Source organism: Cryptomeria japonica, unplaced genomic scaffold (genome assembly GCF_030272615.1).
Source record: "Cryptomeria japonica unplaced genomic scaffold, Sugi_1.0 HiC_scaffold_125, whole genome shotgun sequence".
NCBI lineage: Eukaryota > Viridiplantae > Streptophyta > Pinopsida > Cupressales > Cupressaceae > Cryptomeria > Cryptomeria japonica.
The window spans coordinates 244214-253669 of NW_026728947.1; the positions used below are offsets into that span (position 1 = coordinate 244214).

The 9456-nt window shown below is 34.9% G+C and overlaps 1 protein-coding gene across 1 annotated transcript; it reads right to left on the minus strand.

Moving 5' to 3' along the window:
- Positions 1-1404: 1404 nt before the first annotated feature.
- Positions 1405-7900, minus strand: LOC131865862 (triacylglycerol lipase OBL1-like). The gene is made up of 5 exons (XM_059215413.1): positions 7723-7900; positions 3251-3465; positions 3134-3167; positions 1796-2418; positions 1405-1668 (listed from the first exon to the last, which is right to left on the minus strand). The coding sequence occupies exons 1-5, from the start codon at positions 7898-7900 to the stop codon at positions 1405-1407; spliced, it is 1314 nt and encodes a 437-aa protein (XP_059071396.1).
- Between the last annotated feature and the right edge of the window lie 1556 nt (positions 7901-9456).

Sequence of the window (9456 nt, forward strand, 5' to 3'; positions counted from 1 at the left end):
CGTATTAGAATTCATAACACATTCTCTAAAGTATGCTTGACTATTCAAACAATAAAGGAATTGATTCTTATGATGATAAGAAGGAAGATCATAATACACACCTAATAATTATTCTAAAACCTCCTCTAAAGAGAAAATATCTATAGAAACTTCATTGGAGTTCATACTACTTTCAATATACTCAAGATGAATAAGCTTAAGAGAGAGAGATTTAGCAGAAATTGCATTAACATTCAACCTTGATTTAGCCTTAGAGGATGTGGTGTAGTATCCATTTCCAATATTAGAGTGATGAGGTTCAGCCTCTAGAGGGATTTGAATGCTTCCTCATCATGTCCACAACCCCTAGCTCCATAGCCATATTTAGAGACAAGATCATACCACAACCCATAAATAAAGTGTAACTCATGAGAGGTCAAGGGATTTGTATAGAAGAGATGATCAACATGGTAATTATCTCCTAGCTTCATAGTTTCATAATCATCCTTTTTAGTCGAGGCGAATGAGATCTTAGGAATGTTTAGATGGACGAAATCTACCTTGTATTTACCAAGATAAGACAATAAAATCCAAAGCTCCCAAGTCATCATCTAAACATACATTCACTTTAGAAGGAGATTATTTAGTAGGAGTGTCTACTTGGAAATTTCAGCTTTTGGAGGAGCTACCATACGAGGGTTCTCTTTGGGAGGATCACGTTTCTTAGGAGACGACTCTTCATGAAAAAATTATTTTGGGCTTTCCTTTTAGGGGATACCATAGAATTAGATGTCGGCATGTCTGAAGACAATGGCAGAATGTAGTTCTGAAAGGTAGGTGTAATGAAGCTTGACCAACTACTACCATTTGACATAAATGCATAGCATTAGGGTGGGTCTTGATCATAACTACATGATTCTTAGTAACACACTTAATAGAATCATGAAGAGTAGATGAAACTTCCCCTAAAGAATGTAGCCAAGGTCTACCCAAAATAAAGTTATACAGTAAAAGTCCTGACATGCCATACACCAAGTGCTAGATTGATCAACATTTTGCTTTTTTTTTTCTCCTTTCTTGATTCTTATTTTTCTTATTCTAATTATTCGCAGCCAACAATCAATAAACCTTAATTTAATTTATTCGCTCATAAAGAAATTTAAAAAATAAAAATTGACAAAGTCTTTTAAAATTTCATTTTAAAATGTTTTCATTAAGAAATATTACAGTCCTAGACTAGTAACATGTGTTTTTCCAAAAAACTAATAAGAGTAATTGAGTATCCTAATTCTATAATAAAATTTTCTAAATAAGTGGAAACCATCTAAAAGATGGGCTCAAAGTGAATGTCTTTCTTTCAATGTGAAGAATGATTTGTATTCAACCATTCACATTAGTAAGACTGCATCCTTCAAATAAGATATATTATCCTTTTACATTACTCAAAGTTGGATTCAATCTAGGAGGACCCAATCTTATTGCATTAATGTAATTTACTGGACTATGTGCTGAAATCCCTGGAACCAAAATTCCAAATATTCTGGAGATAATAGAAAGTTTGGTCTCCTTGAAGCTCTCTCCCTTAATGTAATGTAATACTAAGGATTGTAACAATTCCCATATGGCAGTTATTCTTATGGGTATGAAGTACACCAACGTGAGATCTCTATTGGGGGCTTCCACAAGATTCTGCAATAATAATTTTAACAAAATAATATATTAATTCCATAGAGACAATCTTACTAAAATTTAGTGGATATCACTAATCTTAAAAAATAATAATGAGTATTACAAAATTAAAAAGTAATTTGAATACCTTTTGACAATAACAGCAGTTGTAGTAAAGACATACTCCAAAGTGCTTATACATGAATAGGCCATCATCAAAAGGTAATCTTGGAATAAGGTCATTGGAATATACAACTCTAAAATATTTGGGTTCGGATTGTTTTAGTTTACTATTCATGAAATCTCCAAATTCTTTATCACCAACTCTAGGTTGTCCAAATGTATAAATAGCCAATAGTTTTTCTAACAACTTATCCTCCTTGTTCACAAATAGCATTGCTAAAAATAATAAAGCTAAAGCTCCTCCTAAACTATGACTTGTCACAATGAATTTTGCATTTTTGTGGATTTGTAAAAGGTTCTTTAACTTTTGGCATAGAACAAAATAGGCTAGAGGTTTGTTGATGTCTTGTGTTTCGAGATGATGTGAGGATTTCTTATCAATTGAACGGTTTGCTAGACCCAAAGCCTCTAGAAATCCTAAATGGACTTTTCCTATTTGGGGAAAGTCATACCATGAGAAATCTAAATCTGTTATGTAATCATCTGCCTCAAATAATTGTGTTCCTCTAAAGGCTACCACTATTAATTTGGCATCAATTTCCTTGTCACATACTACAAATGCTTGTGTAGATTTCTTCTGCAAGTGATCTGTAAGATACCCATATCAACATATTAGTATTCATGAATATGCAACTAATATAAAGATATTACCTACTTTTAGAAATATGCATACAAAGAATTGTGCAATTAATAGTGATATTATAATAAAGACAAGAAAGGTTGGCACTAATTCTCTTCCATATTAATTTCAAAAAATAACAATGAATAGATTGTCAACACACACTAAGCCAAAAGAATCTTCAAAACACGTTTGAGAAAAGAGTACAAATGTATTAAATTATAATTATTAAGTCAAATTCTAAACATGAATGGAACTAGTAATTTTTCAATGTTAGAATATTGTCCTCCACTTTTTCATTTTTATTAATTAAATAACCTTAATAAAAGTAGGTAGATCAAATAATGTGTATGTGAACAAGTTTTATTTTTGATAAGATTTAGTTTTAAAAGGATGGTTGATTTTGTCTTTATTTAAACATCATTTCATTGAATGTTCAATTAATCAATTAATCAATTTTCTTTCATTTATATCAAAAATTAATTAATTATTTTATTGATTTAAAATTTATTTTTAAATGATAAAAATATTATTGGATGAAATTTTATAATTTATTTGATATGCTAAATTATCTTAAATTTATATAATATTGATTTATATCAATTGAACTGATCAATCAATCTATATTGAAAACGTGTAATTTACGATTTCATTACACTTGGTTTTTCCAGAAAGATTCCATACCGTCCCAAAAGTCGAAGAACTCCACAAAATGCATCTACAAGATTAGACATTTTTGTTCAGTCAAAGAAAAATTTGAACAAATTTCTGTGGGCTGTTAAAACAAGTGAAATAAAGTACCTTCCAGTGCTGGTTGACTCTTTTCCTGATAACCAGCTTGTTTTCATAAGCTAAGGTTGAAGCCATGGCTGAGATATCTGCAAACACTCGATCCCCACCATCCATGACGGAGAGATCATCTTCAGAGATGCTCTTATACAGATCTGTGCGCCGCTCTAAATGGCCAATCACACTTAAAAATTCTTCTGATCCTCTCTTGGGTATGATGATGCTTCCTGTATAGAACAATCCACACAACCAGTAGTCAAGATTTTACTTAATTCTCTATGATGCTAATTTAGAGTGGGAAGAAGTATTGACAGGGTATGATTTATTTTAATGAGAAGTCCATTCCTTCTAGCATTACTCATATGTCATTAACCCACATCCTAGATATCCAACTAAGAGCATCTCCAAAAACTACAGTTTAGGTTACATTTAGGGAATCGCCCTCAATATTAATACTAAGGAGACACATTCTTAAGCCGTCAAGAAGGGTTGCATATTCGACATTATTATTGGAGTCATCAAGAAGCTTAGGTAGGGGTCACATGGGAGGGGCTTAAGCTCTATTTTTAAGGAAGAGGCGGTCCCATGAAGATTTTTTTTGGGGCTACAGGATTATTTGGAATCTGCTCCTAAGAAATAGAAGCTCCTACTTTTAGGATTTCATTTTTAAGCAGGTGAAAATGGGGCGGGGCTAGAAATTGCCCCACCAACTTAGGAATTGTATTTTCCACTTGGCAATCAGAAAATAGTTGAGATGAGTTTCACCAAACATTTTAAAGGGAAAATAGAAAAAACAAATTATTTCATTTTTCATTGCTGCTCATGGGACCACTAGCTTCCTTCAATTAGGGGCTTACATTTTTAAGCAGAACTATGCTACACATTTCATGAGACCACTCGCTTTAAAAAAAATCCTAAAAATTCTCTACAGCACCCGCTCTATTTTTTAGGAAGCCCCCCTCCATGGGACCCCAACCTTAATCAATCCTCCCCATAAGAAATCACTAGTATCACTTCTCACAATGAAACCTAGTCCAAATGGGATACGGTTCCCCTAGAAGCACCATCGAAGTTCAATTTCAGATGGCCCTTTCGTGGGAGTATCCATTTTTCTATGTTCCAATCTTTATCATTGCCATCGACCTCCACCTTTGGGGGTATTAAATGGGGCTAGGACTTAGACATATGATCATCTCAACCTATGAATCATCCCACCTTCCTATTTAACACCTTCATGTTGATATGTTTGCATATTCTAATCTCAATTCTATTGATTAGAGAAAGAAGGGGGAACACTTTATTGTTGAACACCCTATCATTTCTCTCGTGCTAGATATGCCATATCACCATGGCTAGAACTGCATATCAAAACCCACTCCACACCAAACCTCTATTTAAAATTAGTCATCCCTTGAAGAGATCCTTCAAAGAGTATGGTAAAGGATCTAGCAATGAGGCATTGTACAAAAATATGATCAACATCCTCCTCATTCTTTTCACATAATGGGCACCTGAAATCTCCCATAAATCCTATCTTCATCAGTCAATTCCTTGTGAGAATTTTTTTCTAAATAGCAAGCCATGTGAAAGCACCCGCTTTGGGAAGAATATGTGTATTCTAGTATAGATCTTACCATTCACATGATTCAACCTCTTGTACACCCAATTCATAACTCAACTTAGGGGACTAATTACCTGATTTAGTAGCACACCAGATAATCTTATCATCTATTCTCCCCAAAATAATGTCTCTTGTTTAGCTCTGATACTAAAGCTTATCTACAAGCATTGGAAATCATAGCAAAGTCTTTCCACACCACCCGACCATCAACATATGATGCAACGTAGTCAGCAACTAAGACTCTATAATCCCTTACGGTAGCTTCCATGGTCTTTGTCATATCTGGTAGCTCCATTAGTGGTTTACAACTATTTCATGAGTCAAACCAAACCCTACAACCTTCTTCCCATTACCAATTTTCCAAGAGATGTGATCTGTAATTAGATCTTGGTATTTCAGCATGAAGTTCCAAACTGTTGATTCGTTCGGTGGGTTGGCAATAGAGATAATTCTTTCTCTCAAATAATTATTCAAATATTTCTTAGTTAGCACCTAGCTCCAAAGCACCCCTGATTCTAAGTACATCCTTCAAATCAATTTAGCCCCTAGCACCCTGTTTTGAATCAAAATATCCCTCACTCTAGCCTTGCCAGATTCTTTCGGCTACTTCACAACATCCCAAGCAACAAGTGGGATACGATGTTTATTTTTTGCTCCATCCCACATAAATTCCTCTATAGACATGCCATCTCTTGTGAATATTGTTTAGTTATCTCTATTGTTGAGAGAAGATAAATTGGGATTGAAAACAAAATAGATTTTATCATGGTTATTTGTCCCATAAGTGTAACCCACCATCCCTTCCAATTTTTTGTTTTCTTCCCAAGTTTTTCTATGGTGTCCTTCCATAGTTTGTTCCTCACCATACCATTGAAAAAGGGGACCCCCAAATATGTTGAGGTAATTTTACTAGTAGAAAACCTCCGGATATGGCCAATTCTCCTCTATACGCTCTGTCCAGTGTTGAAGAAAAGAATGTTGCATTTATCTTTATTAATTTTCTATCCTATGGTGAAATAATACCCTTCCAAAAGGTCCTTTATTTTTTATGGCTTCCCTAATTGTTTCCTGGCCATACATTAATGTATCATCTACAAACAATTGGTGTGAAAAAGGCCTCATATTTTGGTATATCCTTTATACCAATCCATAGTCCATGTTGCACCATAACTTTGATCCTACGACTTGAAGGATTTTACAATTAAAATGAAAAGGAAGGGGGACAAGGGATCCCCCTTCCTTATCCCTCTGGTCCCACAAAATAATCTACATGTAATTTTGTTGATCACAATTGAGTATCAAGGGGAAGAAATACATCCCCAAACCCAATTTATCCATTTATTAGAAAAACCATACTTTTTCAAAACAAGTAACAAAGATATCCACTATACACAATTGTATTCTTTTTTAACATCAATTTTCAAAATAATACCCTTGTGATTATCCTTTTTTATCGAGTGCAGAATTTCGTGAGAAATCACCACTCCATCAATAATGTTCCTGTCAGGGAGAAATTCGCTTTGCTCTGCCAAGATCAATTTTGGTAAAATTGTTTCAATATATTTGCCATTACCTTCGAAATAATCTTATATATTGTGTTGCATAAAGGAATTGGTTGAAAATTTGCAAAGGAGGAAATGTGCAGTTTCTTGGGGATTAAAATGATGTTCATATTGTTCAACTCCTTTCAAATAATGTCTTTCTTCCTAGCCTCCTCCACCACACCAAGAATATCTATACCCAGGAAATCCCAACATTTATGAAAGAAAAAGTGGTAAAACCATCAAGGCTAGGTGCATTATCTGCTCCAAGTTGTAAAGTAGCCTCCTTGACTTCCTCTAGAGATAATGTCGCACTAAGCATATGGTTATCTTCATCAATCATCAATCGTGGAATGTCTTCCAGGAAATCACAATTGATCTATTCTGCCACACCATCCCCACCAAGGAATTTCTTGAAAAAACATATCCCTTCTTTCTGTATTCTATAAATATCAGATATAACATGATCATCACCATTTTGAATTTGATTAATTATATTCCAATTTCTCCTCATTTTAGTGGAATTGTGAAAAAACTTAGTGTTGTGGTCCCCTTCCTTAAGCCAATCATCCCCAAATTTTGATCACCAATAATACTCTTCTCGAGCCAAAATCTCATCATATTCTATGATCAGCTACTTTTCTTTTACAAATTCTGACTCTAACATCCCATGCCAATAACATATGTACTCAAATTTTCCATTTTTGCTTCAATTCTTATCTTTTCTTCAAATATATTCTTAAAGATATTCTTGTTCTAATCCTTCAATTTCTCTTTTAGAGCCTGTAATGTTTTTTAGAAAATGAACATTTTAGTCCCCCTTACATCCCTTGACTCCTGCCACCAGGATTACTTTAAATCAACCAGTCTTGACCAATGCAGCCACATCTAGAAAGTGATCAGAAATGGGAATGGATCTAATAGAGGTGGTCAATATAATATCTAAATCAGCCTAATTGTCAGATATGAGAAACCTATCTAACCTCTCTACAATGCTAGAGTGCACTATCATTCTATTGGTCTAGGTGTACTTTTTGTTTGATGGAATGACATCTGATAGGCCACACTCTCTGACAAAATCTACAAATTCAACTTAGACCTGACCCGTTCTTCCTAATCCCTCACTTTTATCACTAGGGTATAGTATTACATTAAAATCCTCACCCAAAAATACCTTATCTTCTTGTCCTTGCAAGTCCCCTCCTAAAATTTCCCATAATTATGCCTTCTCCTTTGACTTGATTGGCCCATAAATGTTATATATGATAAAATGCAGGTCTAATGACAAACTTGTGACATTGGCTTTCATCCAGTTATGTTACCCTCTGCTTTCTGAATCTTAACTTTGTTTGGCTTCCAAAGAATGCATAATCCCCCAAATGCACCAATTTCTTTAGTGGCCACACCTTCCCATCCATAGCAGTATTTAACAAATTTGTTGGCCTCGTCCTCTGATAGTTTTGTTTCTTGTAACATTACAATATCGCTTGAAATTGACATTCTATATTTAGCACTTTACCATGCACCTTTTGTTAGGGACATTAAGGCCCCTAACTATCCATGTGAGGATTTTCATTTCCTCCCAAGGGAGGCCTATCCCCCCTTGGATCTTGTCATATAGGTTTTGATGGATTTTTGTTCTAGGAGTAAACAATCCTTCTCTCACTTCTTACCATTAGTTTTACACCATGTTTTTGATCTTGCAACTACCTTTCTTGGTGGATTGGCCATTTGACTAATGGTTTTTTTTTCTTTTCTATGATGTCCAAGCCATCACCTTCTTCCTCCTAGGATAGGCCTCTCAAAGGGGTTCATGTTTGGGCTTCCTTCAAATCTAAACTGGCAAGGTCTAGGGAGGGGGCATTATTATATTATAACAAGAGGGGAAACACAACATTCACCGTGTTATTCCACCAACTCAACCTGAGTTTTGGGGGTCTTTCTCTGCATACTCAAATTCGCATTTGTCTTAGAAGGTGATGGCAAGGCTATTTCTATTGTGACCTCTTCATCTTCTTGCTTTTGTTTCCATATCTTTTGGGTCAAAACTCTATAATTTTCCATATTATGGTTCCCTTTACCAAACTAATATAATGATTTATATCACATAACATGGACCTAATTCAAATTCCCAAATACCCAACGCCACCAAAAATCATGCCAAGAGCAACCGCAACATGCTACACCACCAAAAATATCGCATAGTTCACGAAAAATCATCACCGGTTCATGAAAACCACCAAAAAACTGCACAACAATCAATGCGGATCACCAAAACAAATTAGACATGACTAGGAAACACCAGCAAGCATGTTAGAATCATCAGAAATAGCTGCACCAATGCCACTTATCAAATCCTCATCATCAACATCTGAAACTCAAGAACACAGCCAATCAACAACTATCACGAAGAAAGATGACTTGTGGAGCACCATATCACAATCCATATAAAATGAAGATACACAAGACCATCCCAAACAATATCCCAAAAACTCAACACAAATTCTGATCACATCAGAATATACCGAAGGAAATACTGAACTCTCCAAAGCACTGATCAGATAAACAAACTGCAAAATGGGATCATATGATATGATCAATCTGCAAACATCAAAGTAAATCAAAAGAATATGTTGACATCAATGACAACAACATATCCTAGTAGTAGAAATGACCAACAATCTCCAACAATCTCCCCCTTTGGCGTTGATGGCAACATATGTATGTAAAAACCAATCAATACAAAGAAAGAAGATATCTCCAACAAACTCCCCCTAAGATCAAGATAGATACAGATACATAATTTTTTCACATTATCTCTCTCCCCCTTTAACAGTAATGTCAAAGATCTCAAAACACAAAACCAAACTCTCTCTCCCCCTTAGAATATGAAACATGAATCTCAGGAATCTCTCCCTCTAAAACACATACTACTCCACAAGAGGAGCAGCATCAGCTTACCAATCCAGATAGAAAGATAAGGCTTTGAATTCCACCAGATTGATGCAACTCAATGCATCTAGTTCTCATCGGGGGGGTAGATACCCCTAACTTGC

Coding starts and splice junctions, on each gene's coding strand:
- LOC131865862 (XM_059215413.1), bottom strand. CDS start 7,900: ATGTCAATTTCAAGCGATATTGTAATGTTACAAGAAACAAAACTATCA. Junction 3,466..7,722: donor TAAGATTCAGAAAGCAGAGG/GTAACATAACTG, acceptor TGTTCTATACAG/GAAGCATCATCATACCCAAG. Junction 1,669..1,795: donor ACTGCTGTTATTGTCAAAAG/GTATTCAAATTA, acceptor TTATTATTGCAG/AATCTTGTGGAAGCCCCCAA.